This window comes from Papilio machaon, chromosome 11, assembly GCF_912999745.1.
Source record: "Papilio machaon chromosome 11, ilPapMach1.1, whole genome shotgun sequence".
Taxonomy (NCBI): domain Eukaryota; kingdom Metazoa; phylum Arthropoda; class Insecta; order Lepidoptera; family Papilionidae; genus Papilio; species Papilio machaon.
The window spans coordinates 4788489-4813086 of record NC_059996.1 but is presented as its reverse complement, the minus strand read 5'-3'; the positions used below and the strand labels follow the sequence as shown (position 1 = coordinate 4813086).

General features: G+C 35.4%; 1 protein-coding gene across 1 annotated transcript in view; it reads right to left on the bottom strand.

Annotated features, from left to right (window-relative positions):
* LOC106719698 overlaps nucleotides 1-24598 on the bottom strand; it is a 155070-nt gene that overhangs the window by 66277 nt on the left and 64195 nt on the right. Inside the window, exon 7 of the mRNA XM_045679980.1 lies at nucleotides 18010-18127. Coding sequence (XP_045535936.1) covers nucleotides 18010-18127 — 118 coding nt within the window. The remainder of the gene's footprint in view (nucleotides 1-18009; nucleotides 18128-24598) is intronic.

The window sequence follows — 24598 nt, the reverse complement described above, 5'->3', positions numbered from 1 at the left end:
TATTATTAGAATCGACTGGGGAAGAAGCATTAAAAGTTTGGCATTTCTTTACAGAAGTTTGTTAGGAAAGTCCGCGGGGCGGTTGCGAGCAATATCTGACTAAACTGCGAACGCAGAGATTTATATCCGATTAAAGCCTCTCTGACGGCTGCCTGTAATAATTCACTCCTCAGACTTTGCTTAACGTTTTCTTTGATGTCTTATTAACGAGAAAGGCAATTCATTGTGGAAATTAATTTGATTGTGTCATTGACTTTCAGACTTTGAGACAGTCGAAGTTTCCATAACACAATTATCATGTTTAAATTGAACTCTTTAAACCGCAATGACATTAAGTAACCATAGCAGAGAGAGTTAACTTTTCTACTTATGAAAACAGGATATCAAAGCTATCAGTTTAGAACATTAAATAATGCATAGAATATTTGTTTAACATAAACCAGATTCCTTAATTAGTTTAACCAGGTGTGTTACTGAGGAATTTGTAACAAATCACGATCGAATTCAGTTGAGGTTCACTTGCAGCGATAAAATCTTATTTATGCGCAGCGATCGTATCAAAACAAGTTACGATTTCATCGAACACTATACTATACGGCTACGAAACACCTCGAGGCATATTCCTCTCAATAATATTTGAAAAGTGTCGGTTTTTGTACACGTGTTTCGGCAGTGAAAACTCACGTTAATATAACATCCGTTATTCACCTATTAACAAAAATAATGCCATTATTGTCGATGAATTCTTAAAGATCATCGTATACGAAACAATAGAAATATGTTGATCTTACTCATGAACTTAGATGTAAATCTTAGAGAAGGTATTCATAATAATTGTCCAAACACCATTCTTACAACTGACGTTCGGTCAAAACTATTTGCATTTTATACAAATACTCAAATGATCATTGACCAAAAGTTACCATCAAAAAATAATATCTATTTTGAATGATAATTATAACACAAAAAAACAATAGATTAAATGATGCCACGGTACAAAGAAATAAAATCAAAGGTCAATCGTTTCTATCGTATTTAGTGATAATTACGATAACCAGTATAATATTATGTAAAATAGAATTTTTTTACACTCTTTACAGGAAAAAAATTACATGTAGGATTTTTTATGTCAACTCAACATTTAGGATACCTAGGTTGAAGTGAATGCTCTGTAAAAAACATATTGCATTTATTGTTACTATTATTCAGTTTTATTTTTATTTCATCGTATTCCTATTTGTGATTGTTGAAGCTAACAGGACAACTTGCTCTCAGATTTGGTGAATTCGTATTAAGTTGCAAGCATATCCGATACAACTACCTGACACAGTGATCTAGATAAAATGTGAACATTTAGCTGGCCATTAGCAACCTATACGAAAACGGCAAGACCGGTCGCCGAGCACCGTGCATACTTGAAGAATTCGGGTCAAACCCGTATTGGTGACAGCCCTAGAGCTTTGCAATCAGTACTGGTTGTTCTCCGAAATGTAACGTAGTTTCCTAATAACCTCAATTGTAATTTCGACTTATTTAAGCCTAATATTTTGCTAATAAGTATATTGCACAACAGTAGCAGTAAAAGTCTGCATAAACAAAAAAAAACATCATAATCTGTGCAATATATATCAAGTAACGATCAAGACATTAACATGTAGCTTGGATAAATGGATTACGAAGACATTATCATATATATCTAGCGTACTAAAAGTACACTAACGTAATATTTATACTGTTAGGACTGTTGAGGGTAGTCTCACAAAAAAAAAGGTTTTATAAGGAAGCGTGCGCTGCTGCTCGAGGCAGTCTCTTTCCATCGGTCATTGCGGAACGTCTGACATTTTTGTTCGTTTACGTTCGGTTTGAGTTTATACTACAGCGAGGATTGTTATGAAGTAGAGTTAAATTCATTATTTCGCTGTTAGTTTAATTCTTTTAAAATACTTTTGCATCAAATATCTAACATCAGAAGTGGGATAGGATCCGCGTGATTCTATCCACTTTGCTCACTCTGTGTTTGTGTTTGCATTTTCGTGAAAATAAATGCAAAGAGAAAAATGTCAGATCGTTACCGTGATAATTGTTGTAGTCGTAGCAAGTTGAGTCGATATCAAAGTCGTACCAGTGTTCGCGAAACATGGGTAGCGTGGACCAAGCCGTTTATTCTGCATGGGAATATGTGGTTAGTGAGGCTCACGCGCTGTCTGTGTATTTCACAGCAGACAGGATTGTGGACACGATCTATTCAATTTGTACTGCGGTAAGATCGAACCAATATTTTTATATTTCAAGTTTTGATGCCAAATAAGTCAACATCAGACTTTTCAATTAATTTAAAAATGTGTTCTTTACTTAAGACTGAAATTGAATACCTCGATCAGTTCATTAGTGAGGGTCAGGTAAGGCCGAGTCGTGATAAGATTAAAAGCCTTTGCCTGAGTCAGATGGATGTCATTATGTCGTAATAGTCATTGATGCCCTTTATGAGTTCAGTTTGCTTTGTCCATGTATTGTCGAGATGCTCTGCGTTGCGTAGACTGCGGGATACCCAACTGCAGAAGTGAGATTGTTAACGGAATGTGAGACGTTTCGTATCAGGAGATGATGCTTCTAGGTTATCTTCAGGACTGACAAACTGCGGATTTCCATTAATATCATGTAGAGGACGGACTGCGGGACGCTTGCCCTACATGGTGCCACGGTGAGGGGAGTGGACACCCGAGACATGCTCTGTTTTTTTTTAACGGTGAGACATCTTATGTTCGTATGACACGCAAACGTCGTGCCTATGTTATACGAACGATTGTGTGATACTACTTGCGTATAATAAGCGAACGTCGTGCCTATGTTATACGAGTAGTTATGTATCTGACATGTGTGTAATAAGCGAACGTCGTGCCTATGTTATGCACATGTAGATGACACATGATATGCGAACGTCGTGCCTATGTCATGTGCTGAAGTCATTTGTGTAGATGAACTATGCAAACGTCGTGCCTATGGTTCACTATGTTGTTGTAAACGAACTATGCAAACGTCGTGCCTATGGTTCACTATGTTGTTGTAAACGAACTATGCAAACGTCGTGCCTATGGTTCACTATGTTGTTGTAAACGAACTATGCAAACGTCGTGCCTATGGTTCACTATGTTGTTGTAAACGAACTATGCAAACGTCGTGCCTATGGTTCGCAAAGTTGCAAAGAAGTACAGGAGGACGAGGACGTCCTCCAGTCAGGAGAGGCCGTGTTAGGACTGTTGAGGGTAGTCTCACAAAAAAAAAGGTTTTATAAGGAAGCGTGCGCTGCTGCTCGAGGCAGTCTCTTTCCATCGGTCATTGCGGAACGTCTGACATTTTTGTTCGTTTACGTTCGGTTTGAGTTTATACTACAGCGAGGATTGTTATGAAGTAGAGTTAAATTCATTATTTCGCTGTTAGTTTAATTCTTTTAAAATACTTTTGCATCAAATATCTAACAATACATTATTAATATCAAAGCGGATACAAACAGGACATAACCTATAAATATCGCAGAGTAATAATCTCAACGACGATAAAACAAAACTCAAGGACAACGGAACAATATAAATCGAGTGCGCTTTAAAGGAATTTTCATTGGCAATTAACAAAACTCTTCGGTTCCATAACAGGAAACGCTTCGATCCTTCATAGTTATTTTTACAATGGCAGGAAATTGGCGCAACGCTATTATAATGACTGGTCACGCGCGGTATATGAATCATTTGAGTTATACACGCCTTGATTACATTGAACTTATACAATCCTCAGACTGTTTGGTATACAATAAGTTACATTATAATACCATTTCTTGCAATATTTATCATCCTTTTCGATGAATGAGTGCAGTGTAGATGAAGATACCATGAGATTACCATGAGATGAGATTAGAACGTGCGTGGTGGCCGGGGCGGTGGTGTCGGCTTTTACGTAAAGCGTGGTATAAACGCCCGCGTCTTCTCTCACCCCATTGAAGAATCGCGCATTTTTGTTGAACAAATGTGGTTAACGTTTAAAATGGACAACAAGATGCTCGCTATTGGTACCGCTTATCGTCCACCGTGGCTTGACGTCGACTCATTTTTTGACGCGGTCACTTTATCCATAAACTCTTTAGCTTTTTGTGAAAATATTATCCTACTAGGAGATTTCAACATCGACATGTTACACTCAAACGATGTAAAAGTTAATAAGTTTAACACTTTTCTGTCTAGCTTGAACTTAGTGCAATTGATCACATCCCCCACTCACTTCACAGATCACAGCCAAACATTAATAGATGTTATTTGTACCGATTTGAGAACGCGACGTATTGAGGTGGAACCTGTTGCGCCTTTGAGCAATCATGCTTTGTTAATTTGCGAACTGCACAGTGAAAGACTTAAATTACATCCACGGAGAATCAGATATAGGCCGCTAAAAGATATACCTGTAGACATTTTTAATTCAACTCTAGAATCAATAAATTGGAACGATATAATCTCCGTGCCAGACATAAACCTTAAAGTGCACCTCTTTAACTCATACGTTATATGTTTATTTGATATATTTGCCCCGTCAAATACTATTGTGACTAAAGCGCAAAATCCGCCTTGGATAACACATACAATTAAAGCTATGATGAGACTTAGGAATTTAGCCCACAAGCGGTACTTAAAAACTAAACTAGATTCACATAAATCATATTACAAAACACTAAAAAACTTAGTTGTTAGTGCTATTCATAGCGAAAAAAAAGCATTTTTTGATTTTAACATAAATAATAATTTGAAAAACCCAAAGATGTTATGGAACAATTTGAAGTCGACGGTTCTACCTCCTAAACAAGATACCTACTTACCAGCACATCTTGCATACCCTGACAAAATAAACAATCATTTTTTAAATATACCAGGGATCCCATGTGTTGACCAATCAACTCTTCGCTTCTTTGACACACATCTCTATACTAATAATACAAGTTTTTCACTTCAACCTGTTAATGAGCTAATGATATCTAAAATTATTTCTAACCTTAAATCGAATGCGGAGGGCACCGATGGTATTTCACTTAAAATGTTGATTATGACGTTACCCCAATCTCTAACTGCAATAACCTCTATTGTCAACTGCTCAATAACAACATCCAGCTTCCCAGAAATCTGGAAGACCGCCATAGTCCGACCTCTACCAAAAAAACCTAACCCCCAGGAACTTAAAGATCTTCGCCCGATCAGTGTATTACCCTGTATTTCAAAAATTGTTGAGAAAGTTGTCAAACTCCAATTAGTGGAGTACTTAGAAACTATCAATGTACTACCCGAATTCCAGTCTGGGTTTAGAAAAGGTCATAGCACAACCACAGCTCTTTTAGATGTCACTGACAACATTATCGCCGCTCAGGACGACGGCATGTGCACATTGTTAGTGCTTCTAGATTTCTCACGGGCATTTGATTGTATAGATATACCACTACTTCTCTCTAAGATGTCGTATTACGGGTTCGAACCGAATACGGTAAAATGGTTCCAAAGTTTCCTCACAGGTCGTGGTCAGTGTGTCGAAGTGGCTAGAGACGACGGTCGCACATGGCGTTCAGATTATCGCCCCCTTACAAGAGGAACCCTCCAGGGAACTATCCTATCTCCTATTCTCTTTGTTTTATATACTGCTGATATAATAAAGTGCATACAAAATTGCAAATATCATTTATACGCTGACGATTTACAGATATACATCTCATTTAAAAGTAGTGAATTGGACTCTGCTATAAAATCTCTTAATGAAGACCTTGAAAGGTTACAAAATTGGTCCATAAACAACAGTCTTATTCTAAATCCCGGCAAGACGAAGTACATAATTTTCGGATCCAAGTATCAAATTAACAGTATACCGACTGATTGCCAGGTAAGGTTAGGAAATGAGATTGTTGAGCGTGTTTATGAAGCTCGAAATTTAGGATTAGAGCTAGACCAATACCTACGGTACGAAAGTTACATCTCTAAAATCGTACGCAACTGTTTCTATAGATTAAAATTACTGTACAAAATTCGGGGATATGTAAATGAACGCCTTCGTAAACAGTTGGTGGACACGCTGGTGTTGTCAAAACTAAATTATACAGATGTAGTTTATGGGCCGCGTTTATATGCTAGGACTGAAAAGATAATACAGAGGGTTCAAAACGCATGTGCCCGTTTCTGTTTTAATGTGCCGCCACGTAGTCACGTAACGCCGTTTTTCAATGAAAACAATATTTTAAAGATCGGTTACCGTAGGAAACTGCATCTAGCTTGTCTTCTTTTTGATATAATTAATTTACAGTCACCTAGTTACCTATTTTGTAAGCTTGAGTGGTCTAAAGGTAGCCGTCCCAAACAAAGACAGGGGTCTTTGCAACTATGCACAAAGCGACATAAGTCTGCCGCATTTCGAGGTAGTTTTCGATACGCTGCCACAAGATGTTGGAATAATATCCCGCCACCTATTAAGAATGCGCTAACTAAATTAACTTTTAAAAGAAAGCTAAAAGTATTTTTATTAGAAGTCCAAAAGCAGAAAATTTATAATAAATCTTTTTTCTAATTTTTTTTTTTTTTCCTGCACTCTTTGGCTGCTTATCGAAATGTACATATGTAAAAGGGAGACTAATATTGTTCCAGAATTTCTATTTGTTTTAAGTTACATTGAAGTAATAGTGAATAAGTTTTTTTTTTCTTTTCTTTAATATTGTTTTAAATACCTTGCATATTGAACTTAGGACCCGTTAATTATACATAACTTTAACTTCTTTTTATACCATAGTTCTTATATTATTTATTAGTTCTTATCTTATTTTATCTTTTGTAATATTGAAATTTTTATTTATCTTTATATATATAAATATTTATGTTTGGTTATCCACCGCTGCAACTGGCGTGCGGATAGTCGTGAGGGTTTTCGCGGAAGATCAGCGCTGAGTGTTCCAGAGAGGAGCACCCAGCATACAAAGCTGAGGGAGGACCCTATCCGGTCAGCATTGCAACGTTAATTATAAATGTTTCTTTATGCTAGTGTAATTTTAATTTTATTCTGTTTTATGTATTTATAATTATTTTGTAATATGTTAGTTTTTTATTGCGTTGTAATGGTGGGAAGGATTAAATGTTATTTTTTTTTTTATTTATTTTTTTATTTTTTAGATTAGAGATGTCAAATCCGTATTTGACATCTCTAATCTAAGCCCGTGCTTGACGGCGTTCTTTAAAATGTATCTTTAAGCAATGAAGCTCTTCAAATGTTAAAGGAGAATAGCAATAAAATTAATCTTAAAATCTTACTATATGATTTAATAAAAATAATTGCATGTTTGACAAAATTAATCAAAACTAAAGTATATTTAATTTTATTGATTTATCATAGCGTACAGTACAGTATGCAGAGTTGAACCAGTCAATTTATGCATTACCTAGTTATTTGAGACACGTGTTTAACTAATGACTATCATTTATATGCACTCGTTCTAATATAAATGTATCCATGCCAACATAAAACGATTACGAAGAGGGATCTCATCGCATTAGGTTTAGTATAAATCTGGTGAAACATGAGTTCACAAGTCTAATCTTAATAAATTTAGTCTAACACTAAAATGGACACGTAGGAATTTTAATTATACAGAAAATGGGATCTGTAAATTCAAAGCAATGTTAAAAGATTAAAAGATATTTAAAAAATATATTGCTAAGATTTTATCCGAAATTTATGACTAATACATGGAAAGCCGTTTTAGAAAAAAAAGGAAATGTAGGTTTTGTGCTAATTTTATGTAAAAAAATTATATCGTAAAATTACAGTTAAAGCATTTGTACAAAAGTTCACTTTAAAAATAATTAAATTCATTAGGGATAAAAGAAATGCATTTCGTGGCACGTAACGTATGTATACGTGTACAAATGCAATCACAATCCCCGCTCCGGCAGTGTCCCACGCCCCGCTGACCTTGTCTCCAAATTTATTGCGATAAAAACTCATTCTTTTTACCCTCTTACTAAATTTATGCTCCACATTTTTTTCCATATTTTCGCTAAACCTGAACGCCGTACATTAACATCGATCACACGAGGTATCAAAGTCTCTGTCCCTCGAACTAACTAATGTTTACATTTTTTATTCTACCCAACAAAAAAAGCAGGTACCTACGGACCCGTATTTATGACGAAGAATGCTCGTTTCTAAAGAATTAAGGGCGTTTTTTTGTTCCATGGCAAAAACCGTCGCTTTCTGCCCGAAACGCTTTGTGAGTTGTAATTATAAGGAATAACTTTGGGGATCTCTTTTGTTCAGAAGGGGGAAGTTTTTTTTTATAAACGGGGAACGACCGTGGCAGGTGGCATGTAAGCTTACGGCTGATAAATAAATTATTGCAAAAAATTCAACAAAGACGCAAGACCCTTCACCAATGTCAGATAGAGGTCGTTGAAATATTGCGTTAGACTATGATAAAGTTACGCAATCTTAATAATTTTATTATTTTTATACATCGTAGAACAGATGTTAAAGGATATTTTATTATTTATAATTCAAGTAGAATGTTTTTATTATGCTGTCTACAATATCCAGTGTTGACCTTCAACAGTCCGGTTCAGCCGATATTAAAAATACGACCAATAAAAGGTTAAATATCCACTTCAGGCAACGTTTTGTTAAATGTTAAAAGAACTCTACTTAGTGATTTCTTTGTTATATTTTTTACTTAGTACGTATATAAATGAGTGTTAATTTTATACTGTGATAAATAATATATCTTAAATATTAATACAGAAATACCTAAAGATTTATTGGTAGTTTAAATAAAGGTCTTAAAAGCATTAATTAATACTCGAAAAGCATAAGCTAAAACGTTTTATTTTATATTATAAGGCGGTAAACAAGCAAGCGGCCAAATGGATTCGCCGAAATGGCAAAGAGACATCGGCAATTGCAGATGCGTTGCCTACCTTTAATCGACAGAAGAAGAGACGCACTGAAAGAGAATATTTCCCCTTCACATGTGTCCACTCCTCCGAAATATCATAGATACGCTTCCCCGCAGCGTATGGAAGACAGATCGTAGTAGTATAACAAGCAATAAAGTTCAAGCCCCATCTTTGTATTCATCCGGTTTAAGCATTAATATAATAAAGCCACAGCCGCGGCACATCACGACGTGGCCACGTCCGCGTGCGCCAAAAGGAATGCTTACTATTATTATTATGTTTAAAAAAAGAACACTGACACTAAACTTTTTTGTACAGCATCCAGGTAGCGCAACAAAAACAGCGGACAAACCGGTCCACGTAAAAAAACAAGTCTTTGTAAGAGCGAAGCATAAATCATGAGGACTCATGACCGCAACTAGTCTCTCATGTGTATTTCCATCCACTACAATCTACGACTAATGAGCGTTTAATCAAGGTCGGCTTCGGTACGCTGCTCGTTTTTACCTACTTATATATATTTTTTAAACATTAAACTACGACGTACTACGTATTTCAGTGTTAATAAATTAAAGAAATTGCTATAACAGAAGGAATCTATTAGGTGGCGAAAAATAAATGAAGAAAGAATGTGGATTATTAACACTTCTTAAGCCGGGAACACTAAGAGGTAATAATGAAGGCGGCAATAAGCCGCGGCTATTGTTTAAAGTTGAAAAACAAACATTTCTCATTAGAGGAGTGGCGTGAACCGACGCCATTGTTCTGGGAGAGGACATAACGGACCGTGTCGAGGATTTACTGCGTCAACGTTTCAGAACTCGTGCGACGACCTTTGGAATGTCTAGCTACGTATTTCCTTTATCTTAATTCGACAATTTAAGAGCCACCCAGTCAGCCAAAGGAAAAAAGGTAAATTAGTATAATTTTTCTTCTATTTTTCAGGACACGTGACGCCCTTAATTATATTATTTGGGCGGTAATGCAGTTAAAGTTTAAGTTAACTTTATGTTTGCATCAAATAGTTAGAAACAATTAATTTGCAGAATTAGGACTTCTTTGAGGATCTTGGAGGACAATCATTGGCTTTGGTTCAAGCGAAGTCTTGTTGTTTGGTTCAAAATCATACATATAGTAAAAATGAATAACATATATTCAGATCGTTTTGTCACATATATATCCAGTGTAAAAATTAAACAATTTTGCTGTGTCCAATGTGTGCAGTGTCCAATTTTGTATGAAAGAGAATCTACTTTCTGATCCTAATTGGACCCTGTTAAGAATAAAAAATCGAACCAACAACTAGTTAAAAATCGAGTTATTAATATATTATTAGTAGATTAATAATATGTACTCACAAAAGGTTCAAGCAATCTCATAACATTCACCAAACAAAAGTATATTACACACATTCTACATAAACAATTCTAAATTTCAAATCGTAATTACTCCAAAGTAGCATAATGTTGGTTGGATTGTTCTGCTTAACAGAGTCCAACCGATATTACCCTTATCTACATATTTTTTATTCCTTTACTTTTGCAGTCAGCAAATAAAATAAAACATATTCTAAGTTCCCAACCTACTTGACATACGATTTTGCTCTTCATTTAAAAATGAGGGCATGTGATTATAGGGTATCAAACACGTTTTAAAATGAAATAATCTAGCCGGCGGGCAGTAGTACAGATAGACTGTAGTCATGTGAGTTCAACGGCCGACGGACCTCGGACCAATTCGCGACATGAGATTGAATAATAAGTTGATTGCGACGGCTCAAGGCCGGCGGCCATGTTGCGCGTCGTGCGGCCGCCATTTTGATCACAGTGCACTCGCTTCCCGCAGCTCATTCCAATAACTTTTTTTTAAATTAAAACCCCATTTGTCATAGTTTTGACTCAAGACATCTTATTTGTCAGAATAAATGTCGTTTTAGCTGTAAACTCATTTGCATTAATCATTTTCTAATCAATAAATAAGCACTTGTTTCCACAAAAAATGTGGGAATAGGAATCGCATATTTAATGATTTGTGGTTAATACATGTGTTTGAATACAGTAACAAAAACCTATTAAAATAAAATATCTACATGCGTAATAAAAACATTTATTATCTTTTTTACTATACTCAACCGGAAAGCTGAATTAAGCCAGTTTCGAATTTATGTTGTTTTCGCAATTTTATTGTATATAATATAAATATAATAACAGTTAATATAATATACATTTAATATACAGTTTCTCGCTACTCACGGCTAAAACATCAATAAAAATGCAAATCATACTAATATTATGTGAATGTTTAAATGGATGAATGAATGTTTGTTTGAAGATATCTCCTGAAAGTCTCAACGGGTCTTGATGATATTTGGCACAGATGCAGAACATAGTCTGGAATAACACATAGGCTACTTATTATGTTTTTTTTTTAATAAATAATTAAACGATGCAATAAACTATATATGGTATTAAATAATCATTAGTTGCCTTTACCAGTATTTTAAAACACAAAACCTACCTTTACAAAAGCTAAAAAACACTAAAAGTTCCCGTCACAAATTTAATCCATTTCACACTTCGGAATCATTAAGACGAAGCAAAACAAATTGCACTTTCTTCTTTGTCTACACTCACAAAGACGTAAAAATCTTTCTTAATTGTATTCAAACTCCATTTAAAAACATTTATCTCAGTAGTAATGATAGTTATTGTGACAATCGTATGGAATTAAGAAGGGTTTAAGTAAAAGGACAGTTGGAATATATTATGAAAATAAAATTGTTACACAAACAGAGAGCGCTATAGCGCACAAAAGGCCACGAGTGTCAATCAGCGGCGATCAATTTAATGCGCTCGCGTACTCGGCCATTACGTAATGCTCACCGCCATATTGGAATGGTCCATATGCTTAGCGAATGACAGAAATTGACCTTAAAAAGACGTCCAATAACTATGCAATAAACAATTATATCTAAACTGTTACGTATTGGCAATTCCTCCTATCTAATACTAGAAGCATAAAATATTTCAACGTCAAAATAGCATCCTTACAGAAACGTGATTGGATTGTCTAATCCTAATGTCTACTCGAGTAGCAAACCATTAACTTCCAAAGTTTTTCATTAATGTCTAAATGGAAACTATTGTAATATGGATGCATTTTGATTTGCAAGTTGCTATGGCTAATAACAGCTATATTGGCTAATGATAAATTTGAAACTGGTTTTAACTGGTTGACAACATTTAAGCAAATAAAACGCTTCGGTTACGAGGCGAGAGTAACCATACTAGTGCCGTAATGGTGTGAAGAATGCATTTGCGACACGGTGTGAAAAGTGCCCGGATCGTGACGGTCGCGACTTGAATACAGCAGCAGTTAGCACACTCAGTGGATACAATACAAATAAAACAATCTACTGTCAAAACATTAACGCTCTTTTACGTCATCAGGAAAAGGTCGTGGAATATTTTTAAAATGGATTCACTATTTAAATTGATTGTATAATAGTGTTAATAATATTCCCAATTTTGGTTTGTAGAAAACATAATCAAACGTGTCCCAAGGTTACATGTGTTAAATTAAATTTGTTGGAGACTTGGTAAAATTGTGTAAATAAGAAACATAATATTTGGATGAGTACCGTAGTTATACAACATCTACTTAAGGATTCAATGTTTTATTGAATTTTTAAAGTTCTAGGAATTAGTTACACAAGATTCCAAATAACTTGGTAGAGTTTTATTTTTATGATACTCGACATTATGTTGTATAAAACACTGAATGGAAAAAAATAAAATGAAATAAAGAATCCTTTCTTCGTTTGTTTACAACAGAAGTAGGTATTCAAAATGGAAGCGGATTCATCTCAACATAAATTATTAATCGAACTGTCGCCGTTTGTTAAATAAATTTGTAACGAGGGCATGATAAGACAGATACAAAGAGGCTATTATGAACCGAAGCAAAGATTGGTGCCGCGGCGTGCGACAGAGATGGAACACAAGTGCTCCGAGTAACGGTAAAGTGGGGTGAAAGTACCCACTAGCATTTCAACTAAACATTCACTTCCTCGAAATTGTTTTGTCGCTTATCAAAATCTCAAAAATTATAGAAATTTGTGCAACTATCAAATTGTAAGAATTTACAACTTTCATTGAATGAAAACATAACATTAATATCATAAAATTTTACATAAAATGAAGTTAACGGTTTATTTAATTATCTATATCAAGAAAGCAATATTTAATGGATCTAATTAATAATTGATATGGACAAATTTGCAGACGAGTGGAAGGAAAATAGATTACACATTTAGGTCAAACCAACGTCGAATATAAAAATCAAAATGAATATATTTTGGCTTTCGTCGTTTATTCTGCTCCATACATTCAATACCTACAAGATACGTTGCGCCATCAAAATATATGCAAATTGTTGTTTATGTAGCCGGTTCGAGGACGGAAACGGTATCGACGTTCATTTGCAATTCTGCTTACAATTCTACATAAATACAAAGACAGGGCTATGAATAAATAAATACGAGTGTAAGAATTGAGAGTGCGTCGGATTCGCGTCGCGTTCACGGCCGCGTTCTCAGCAGGCCATTGTTCTTTGCGTAACGACTGTGTGACGAGACCGACATGAAACAGCCGACACGGTAAGACCGACTCGCTGCAGCAGACATGACGTGATCGACAAGATGCGGCTGACGCTATTCATTACCTGCGCGCAGGTAGCCGGCTCGCATGTCGCGGTGTCGATTTCTTTTAACTCTATTATTGTAATCTGATCAGCTAACCTACGCAAGCTCCAATCAACTTTATTTTATAAGTTGCCTATTGGAATTGCTGGGATGTAATCTGCATATCAGCGACAAAAAAAAGATGTTAGAGTCGGTCTTGTGGTGAATTGAATAAAGCCTTAACTTTGGCTTCGTTTGCTTGAGTGTGTCTTCTAATTAGAGGTTTGATGATTCAGTAGTAAGTCAACAACCTTGATACGGCCGGATATGAACGCATCAAGATGTGTACATTTCATCATGCGAGGTTCCGCTCATACGATCCTTAATAAAAACAAAGCTGAGTTTAATTGAAATATGGCGCTCGAAGATTCGACGTATCCTCTCTCGTAACTTGTTAAATTACATTAGTTAGTTTTATAGTTTTCATATTAAAATCATTTATGGAAATATCTTTTGATTATATTGTCGTGTATTATTTAATTACTCACTATATGTTTTATTAGACTCAAACTTTCGGAACCGTATTATGACGGTATCTTAACTGTCTAAGAGCATAAATAATTTGTATCTCGGTGTTATTTCAAGTCGACGCCCTTACGAGGTCAGGTGGACAATAACGCTTATATTGGGGCGTAAGTTGTCAGCGCATTCCAGCACGATTCTGGGAAGCCACCCCACAAAACGTAAGTTTGTGTTGATCGCGTTCACCCTCCCCCCCTCCCGTCTCAATACACCCTGGCCCTCCCCGCGCCACCCCTAGCTACCTCGGGTACCCCGCGGGTGAAAGTCGACGCCGTCGGCATGCAAATCTAATATTGTTACTTTATTCTGACTTTACAAGGGCAGTGGGAGGATTTTAGTTTAATAATGTGCATATTAAATGAACGCAACGGAGATTTATGTAGATAGGTAATTAAAGCGTACAACGGCATTGTTTTATAAAGTAACGCTATAATTTATGGTGAGGCATTATTTCTAACATACAAATATATAAGATTGCCTATACCTAGTAGTAGAATTGCCTAGATATTTTATTTGAGATTTATTCTAATAATATATACTTTGTGTAGAAATTGTAGGGATAGTTCGGTCCGTACGTTATCAGGCCCAATAGAAAAGATGCGATGCTTAACGAAATATTCTCATGTACAATTTTTGCACACAATTAACAATCCAAATTAAGATAAAACAAGACTGAAAGAAAATTGCGTCTTAATTACGAAAATTTCATTTAATTTCTTTCTTATTTACGACGAAGGTCGCAGGCTGGTTTTTGAATACATTAATATAAATGCAGAGTTATAAAATAGATACGGCAGTCTTGGTGCCGGTGAATTTAACGGCAAATATGTAAAGTTATGCTAACAGTATGACGTATGACGTGACGTGCATACACTTATTTGTACGACGCATTTAGAATGTAGATAGCTTCGTTAACTGATGACAACATCTGTGAAATAACAATTTGACCGTTTTATACCTCAAACTGCACAACTAATTATAAGTAATACATAAATTATACATTGTTTACGAAATATGTACTGCGCGAATTATTCACTAGGATACATTTACGAAGCAAAAGGTAATTTATACCAGAATTAAATAAAATTTTATAAAAAATGTATAGTTTCCTAATTATTATTATTGATAGCCATTACTGAATTATTATTTATACTGTAAACAAGACCACTGCACAATGCAAGTACATTACAGACTCATAGAATTTGTAAAGGTATTAAAACTTCTATGTTACGGGTACCTACTATTTAATTATGAAGATTATTTAATGCGTTGCCGTAACCTACTTCGTTTAATGATCTTTAGTTTACTAAGTAATGAAGCAAATATTGACAATAAAGGTCATTGTTATTAAGTAAATAAGGAAATCCTACTGTAAACTTGAGTATAGTTTTAACATTAATGTTTTCTACTAATGGTAATATTAACCTTAAGCATATTATCAATCGTGACATAGCGACAAGGACGTATAACGTGTATTCATGATATTAGCTATTATTCTATAAACAAATTTAAGCGTCCAAGGTAACGCATATAAGTCTTGTCTATAAATTTTATATGGACCGAATTTTGGCTTATAATGGTACACTATACACGGAAAACTCAGTGTATATGATGTTGTATCGTGAATTATATAATTATTATGTTATATTAAAACCAATTAAAAGTGAATTGTTTTGTAGTTTTTTCCGAAACTTTACTTCGCGGAAGTCCAATAAATGAATTCCGTTCAACTAATAACAAAAGGCTGTCCCATGCGCTTCCTTTGTTACCGAACATAGAGGTACTATAATACCCAAGTTAGCACGGATAAAACCTTGTCAAGGTAACTTTATTACATTGTACATTACTTTACAATATAAAATATTGAACAAAATAGGTGACAAACAAGGCAAAACAAGGTTTTAATTGAATTTGTCTTTGGCTTTCCTATATCTTCGTAACAAGTATAATTTGTAATCATAATCTCGAAAGTATTTTAATATAAATGGATTTTAAATTGTAGAATTTAAAGTTGTTCATTAATATTATAAAGGTCATTTATCAAGGCGAAACTGGTCTGAATATAAAAGCTATTAGAAAGCAAAAAATGCTACGATCCGCACGAAAATTATGCTAATATAAAGTTTTTATAATGTTAATATTCCGGTCACATGATTGCGAAATAAAAAGAAATTAATTAAATACTTCACAAAATAAAAATAGTAAATACACAAGTTATATAAATTCGTATATGTATTAACTACAAGAATCATTTGTAATTTAGCTATTTCCACTCCTTTATTTTCTATATTCTACTCTCTTCTTTACCCATTCCTAACAAATAATGGGGTAAAAGACCTCAATTAGCCACTTCTTATATATACATTATGTCGTCAATAAAATCTAAAAAGTAAATATAGCAATTCAAAAGAGTATTTATATTTATTGTAAAGTAGAAATTGTATTATAAGGCATCCGGGGAGCCAACCCCTGACTGTACGTTGTCATGTGCAGCATACCTACACAAAATAAACACGTGTTTTCTCGTCTTTTATCAACGACACAATATTACAGTTGGCGAAATATGTCTGCACAAATAGAATATTCCAATTTCCGTTCAACTTCCCTTTATCACCTTTTGGATAAAACCATTATAGATACATATTAGAATATTTCATTATTATTAAATAGAGGCGTAGCCATTTTGATTAAATTTAGTAAACCAGATTCTTTGTACGATTTTAATAAGATAAGTATTTGATGATTAGAATTTTTTAATAATAAAATACGTGTCAGATTTACACAAAATAATTTTAAACGATAGATAAAGCTTATGAGGTTACTTACAAAGGAGAAACATTGGATTGCAAATGTAGGCCATTCATCTTGACTAGTAAGAAGTCAAAGTAATTTCTCAGATTTATTGCAGCAACGTCAAGTAGGCATGTCATAAGTAATTTTTATTGTAAAATAAAACATAAAAGTAAATCATTGGGAAGTTCACTTTTTAATTCGACTGAAAAGATTATTGATTTATTTAAAAAAAAGATAAAAAGTGACATTAAATACAAACATTTTTAATACATTATCTTGCAGAAAGAATTACATATACCAATACCTCGTTTACGGATGCAGTGTTGGCATGAAGCCAGCTATAGCTTACGAGCTGCTGAAATAGATGAGTTTGGCTTAAATTAGACGAGACGTGTACGTGTAAATAAAACAGTTGAGATAATAGCCAATACCGCATTGAGGTAGTACCGCACTGAGAAAACATGTACATGACTGCTATTAGCTTAACCAAAGAATTGCTACACTGAAGCAACTATGCTTTATCATACTATCTTTTACATGGTAGGTACTCTAGAACCTTGCTAACTTCCTTGATAGCCTATGAGCAATATCTTTCTACTACAACAAACCTACGTTCCCAAGTTTAATGCATTTAAAAATTAATTTATTTTATACAAATCATAAAATCTGTACGTGACTTTCAAATACAAAAGAACCCATTAAACGGTTATCCCACAAGCAGAGTAAGTAAAGAGAGACAATGAATGCATGTGAATGCCCTCCAGCCACTCCTATTAGGGCAGCGGCTCGGGCGGATCTCTGGGGGCTTTTGTATCGGTCCAGTTATACGTGTTCTCTATGTTGTGGAACGCAGACAAGATTATTAACAGACAGATGAAGATAGAGCAGAATTACTAAAATTATTTAGTGTCGTTATTAAAATAATAGAGATAGTAATATTTTTGTACAGATGGTAAGGCAGTTGAAACTCACAATAATATGACTTATGAATTACCTTACCTGTTTGTTGCTGTGGTGGAGGTTCAACCGCAGCGATCTGCCCGTTGCTTCTGACTGCCGCTTGTTTCTTTCTTCCCCCAGTCGTTGCCGGACTCTTGTTGTTCTCTCTCTCAATCCTCTGTAAAAAAAACAAGGATACTTAAAAATCAATACGTATTTCGACAAAGAAATAAATACTTAACAAAAGATTTATTCGAATATCCACATTGACTTAACGGTTGCTGGTCAGTTTTAAGGCAATGTTTAAACTTCAAATTCATTTCTATAACGACACTTACAAGTGACTTCATTTAATGTCGGCACAACGGCGTATGTTTTAATATCATCAGACGTCTTTAAAATGAAATCATTCGTCTGTAAGAACGTAATCCACTTATTTCGGCTGACTATGGACGTTTGGAGTCCAAATTTCGTTGAGTCACGACTCAGGACGTCTAGTGCTGAGTCACCGTTTAGCCAACGATTCCTATAACCGAGCAGGCGTTCGAGCTCTGACTTGCTATAATGATCTGCCACTAAGAGTACCGTTGTACCACTGATTAATATACGATAATGGTTAAGTAACAATATAAAAGATTTTTAATTACATTACAAAATAGCTTTCAGATCTTTAGGAAAAGGAAGTGTAATTACAAAGATAGTATGACGTGAAACAACAAATCATTGAAAAGACACAAGCATAGAGATAGAATATAATTATAAACTAATGTTTTATGTTCAGTCAAGTTTCCACTTTCAAGTAATAATAACATAAGGATAATTAGTCCTTAATTGATAACAAAAAAAACAGTCAAACAGCTGACTCAAGGTTGTTATAGATAAAAATTCTGCGAAAAAACATGAAAGAAACTAGGGTGAGTTATTGGCGGGGGTGACCGACACAAAACGCTAAGCGCTCGTGAAAAATGGTGCACTTGTGAGTGTGGGGCGGCGTGGGTTGGGAGTTGGGGTGAGTGGATGGTGGCTCACGTGTTCACTGGGCTGAGGTGGGCGGACGTCGCAGTTGACTGTTTATGTGCAAAGCTAGTACGCTTTGACAGCGCGCTGCGTCATCGGGAAATTGACAAACAACCAGTTTACATGGTTCAAGAAAGTAATTTAAAAATTACTTTGACTCATAAAGTACTTTGCTTTCCTTTTCAAAGGTAACAATTAAAATTTATTATGAATGCTGTCTATATGGCCGCGTGTCTAGAATATTAACTTTGTTCTTAGAACATGTTACAAAAATATTAAATATTAAAATAGGAAGTCATAAATAATATTTCGTAACAAAAGAAAACAAACGCTTACTAAATAAGTTGAGCACAAACAGAAAGTTTTGAAAAGTTGATTATAACTTTACATTTATTGAGCTGAAAGTAGCGAAAGCTGCAAGTTTCTTGCCACGATTGTTTTGTTTGACTCATTGGAAGCTGTATCCATTACTAGAATGGCTATATAATTATTACTTACGATTATACTGTGTATAAATACTCATTACTTTGTGCAAACTAAAGAAGATAAGGATTACAGGATAGGAGATTGAATTAAGATCACATATAATTAACAAGCGTAAGGCGCAAAACTACGACTGTCACCTACATATAAATGCTACAAATTACAATACCTAATGTTAGCAAATCTAAAACAAAGAGATTATAAAACACAAATCGGAAGCTGGTCGTAAAGTGAAAGTGAAACTACAGAGAAAGTGACTCCACACAGCACTCTTGTCTGACCTACGCAATGTTAAAACAAAGTAGGACACGGTTATGCTTGCAGGGAACCAAGCGGCCGTGACTGCACAACCACGTAATATTATTATTAGTTATCGGCAAGCCATTTTCCGATTTCAAGAAAACATCTTACATAACAATAACAGTCATTACGATTTATCACGTAAATGCCATCGACTCGCCACGTCAATTCAAATCAACAAAATGTACAAGATATTATACAAGGCAAGAGTTGTACATGACATTGCAAACCACCTTAGTACTACTAACATAGGGGTACGAAAAGAATAAATTATAGATCTGCATTTGTCATTGATTTACATTGACCTATAATATATCAACCAGCCCGCAGAGTGATGCTGTCAGAACATATCAGAAATACCTGCTGTGTATCTGGGTGAACAAGTTTTTATTTTTCATATCTACTTAAGGATAAAACTTAACTAATTTATGAAAATTGATACATAAAAGTTAACATAGAAAAAAAGTCAGTCAATCTAAAGAAAAGGATTCAATGATACTTTTATCAGTGAAAGACAACGTAACCTTTCAAAAGAAAAGAATCAAATAACCATTTGACAAAGACTGTTTACTTTTATCAGTAAAATTTAGGTTAACCTTTGTATGTCACAATAAGACATCGCGAGTCCCAACTTAATTCTATCTCGTGTATTTTCACTAACATAATAAATCAACTGTGTCGGATATACCGGGAAAAGCAATTTACCAATGTTGAACAACCTGTCATAAATAACCATATACTAGGAATATGTTTTCACAGGCAATACTGTTATATATATGTTTACAGAAAATATTAATTGCTTGTATAGAAAACACATTACGTAAATCACTGTATAAATAGGTTTATAGCAAAACTAATAAAAGTGTCCACGTACAAAGACATTTAGAGTTCCTTTGAACGAATAAAGAAGTAAATTAAGTCAGAAACGAGCAAGGTAGCAGCAAAGTAACTGCAATGCAGACATCATACATCAACCACAAAGCAGTTTCATTGCTAGCAACGACGTCAAAGTACGCTGACCGGCACAAACACTATCGTGTTCGTGTAGTATCGCAGCCTTTGAACAGGATCCTTTGATATGCACAATAAACCCGCCGCCGCCCGCCTTCCTGGCTGGAGGTAAATGCAAACTAAGACTGTGCGTCGCTACCTGATTCTATTATACACGTCTGTTTTGGACATCGCAAGGTAACTAAAATAAACTTTAAAATTAAGTTATAAAAATGTAGACGCATAATTTTATTACTGTTAAGTAGTTGTGTCTTTTAAACAAATAGGCAAAAAAGTTAGCGTTAGCTATATATGACTTTTACAACAACAACTTTCAATAATATATAAAACAGTCAATTGACCTAGTAAGCTTCACAAAACTATTTGTTAAAAATGACAATAACCTACTAATCAATATAAACAAATCCTCCGACGCACATTAAACTCGCAAATGCCTCACCCCGACGCATAAATTCGTCACGAACCCCACATTATAGGTATACAGGATGCTCGATGGCAGGTGAACGGCCCATTGAGTACACAGGGTGATTTATTTTCGTTTACCTCTAGGGTTGACGTCCGCCGCGCCTTTTAATATAATGTGGAATATTCTACCTGACTACGTTTCTATTGTAGCAAGCATTGTTATATTCCCTTCCATCATAAGTAAGTTTGCTTAATAGAAATCAATTTGTGACTTTCGTGTACCGATTTGAAAGCTTATTGTAACATTCAATTTATTAAATACATATTTCAAATAAATTCGCCAATCAATAAAAACATACTTCAATAATAAAGATTAATTTTTAAAGGTCTTCGATACGTACATGTGAGCATTAAAAGATTACATAATAATGCAGATGGTAAATTGCAAGTCATTACGCAAGCAAGCGGCTCCACGCCGCCGCTGACCTTTGCCTGCTCGGTACTTGTTTACTCTTAAATGCAGAATAGATACAATCTCTTACTAGCAAACAACTCACATTCTTTACAACTTTCATTTTGTTTACAAAGGCGGGCAAATTCAACCAACCACTGATTAGTGCTTATTTTATACTTCCCAATCTTTGTATCCTTTTTATGCTATTTCTTCCACAAGTTACAAACAGCTAAATGTTATCTTTAATTTAATATTTACTTTTATGCCAACGTTAGACGTTTCAAATAATTCTTTCACAGGGCCCGGCAAAGGTAAAACGTAACCGGTTCAGGTACACGCGGCCGTCATGTTCCCGGTACATTTATCTCAATCTCGAGGGCCCCAGAAAGTGCCGGAGGGCAGAGAGTGCAACACGACTCGTCGGACCGGTAACCCTCCCCTCTCTGCCCTCACATAAACCGGTATCCTAGCCCGCGCCCCAAGCTTTACATCGTTTCTAACAAGATTGAAACTTAACTAACATACTTATCGACCGTAAAAGGCAACCGTAATTATTTTGTTCTTCATACTTTAATAACTGTCAATTAAAATTTCTTGTATTGCAATATTAATATAATTAGTAACAAATACAAATACATGACATGACATATTTGTATAAATGATTTAGATGGAGACATTAAAAAGTAAAAGCAATGAATTTATTTTACAACATCACCAACAAATAGTTGGATGAGCTCCAAATGTACTTTATTCACGTCTCGTGCAGTCGCAATGTCTCAAAGAAACAGGTAATTAATCTACGCGAGCGCGGAGACGGAATGTGGGTCAAAATAATAAAGAAAAGATTAACTACCACTTGTATTGTGCGCTAAGTTACATTAGCTTCGTCGCGTTAATGTTTTACAATGGTAATTTAAATAAACACGAACAATACAATTAGCTTAGAACCAAGGTCAAACGTAATGATAGCAAATTATAGAAGAAAAAAGGAATAAGTTTTTATTTGCGTAAGAAAGCGTGTGTAGCTCGACGTGTCTTCAATACAAAAAATTAATTGATAAAACATAATATTGCATCTCAAATGCGGCAATTATCAATTAAAATCAAAAGGCAGCAACGTCAGATACGACTGGTCTCGTACGCGGACTAAAACTTTTTCAACAGCAATCATGCCAAAAATTTAGTTTAATAATAACTTCACGGACATTTTTTTTACATTATCAAAAATATCAAAGATAAAACATAAAATTGTTTCCGCAGACGTGTAGCAAAAACTGGTATTTTATAAATTCTCCAAAGCAAGTTGTAATATTGCTGCCGTGTTCGTTACGGTTCGAGGTTGTCAGGTGAGATTATAAGCGCAGCTCGGATATGCAGCGGCAGGTGGGCGGTCGTGGGATGTGAATGCGTTTCGAGAACGACTGCCTCGATGCTGTTACGTCTACAGGCATTTTAGCTCCGCATTTGGAGCGCTAATGCCTTTCACGAAAATATTGTTATTTGGCGCATGAAATAAAACCCACAAGACGGCGCCAACTGCAGGAAAAACAACAAACAAAAGTAATCCAAAAGTAGTATCGCAATAAAACTTGCAAAATAAAGCAACGCAAAGATTCCAATGAGTGAATGTTTTTATATACCATCTCCGATCATTTTATAAGGCAGAGACAGAGGCGAATAAAGAAGTTAGAAAGGAACAAAAGCAAATAGCGTGCTGATAGTCAAACGAACTGTTTCCTTCCGTGGCCATATGATACTTATAACAATATGGCGGACATTAGTCACGCGTGCATCGCTAGCCCATTCCCAAGCGCCGCACTGCTTCTGTCGTGGCCACGTGAACATTATCTCATAGGAGAGTAACATTAATCAAAGCACCGGATAAACGGTCTAATCAAACCGCGAGAGTATATTACGTTATGCATATGTCGCTCGAAAAGAGATGGTGGTGTTATCGGGGTGTGGCCATCTGCAGCTACTTTGTATGCGCTGCGAGCGCCTACATAGTTGCACGCTAGTGCATAATGTGCGCAGCTTTATATATACATCTAGTTATAAAGGCGGTCGTGCTCATGCTATTATATGCTAATTAGCTTTCGGAAGCGTGTTCACTGTTGCGGATTAGGTTGAAGCATTATGTTAAACAGGTAAACGGAATGCAATCTTGAATTAGGTAACATAAGAGTGCATTACAAAAACACGTATATTAAATTCAAAGACTGGTAAAACCTGCTTGCCATCTTATCATTTAATTCCAAGAAATCGTTAGATGCAATAATTTTTCAAAAAATATTTTTTATTGTTTAATTTAATTAGAAGTGTTAAGCCAAACGTGGACACTATAACATAAAATGTCAATGACCAGCGCTAACCGGTATTCAACAACAATGAATCATGTAAATTTGGTACCACTGCGAATGTTGTCTGCGTCTCCACCGCTCCGCGGTCCACAATGGCCACAAATCACCAAAATCACTTCACGACGTCACGCGAACATTCAGTATTACAAAAAATATGTGAAGTTGTTGCGGTGAAAGGCAAGATGCTTTCCGTAAACCTTTCGGAGTAACGAGTAACAGAGCGTATTTGTGTCGTGTCGGCGCGGGAGAATGGCGCACACTGGGCCCGGGGCGAGCAGGGGGCTCTCCCCGCCTACGGCGTCCCCCGCCCCGCGCCACTGCTCCGCCGCCCGGGCACAACCGCCACAACCAGACACAAGCCTGCATAATTAATTAAACTTTACACCCGCACCCATGTACCATTTATTGCACCTTCCGCACGCGCAAGGTCAGCGTCGCCATCAAGCATTTTGACGATTCAAGCATGAAGCATCACTAGTCACCTTGATACTTTTGATAAGAATTCATTAACGTATTCCGCATATTAGTCAAATCCTTATTCTGTAATACAGACATGACAAGACATTATTGCAACTACTAAACTGTCGATAAAAATTAACCTTCAAAACAAACCAGAACA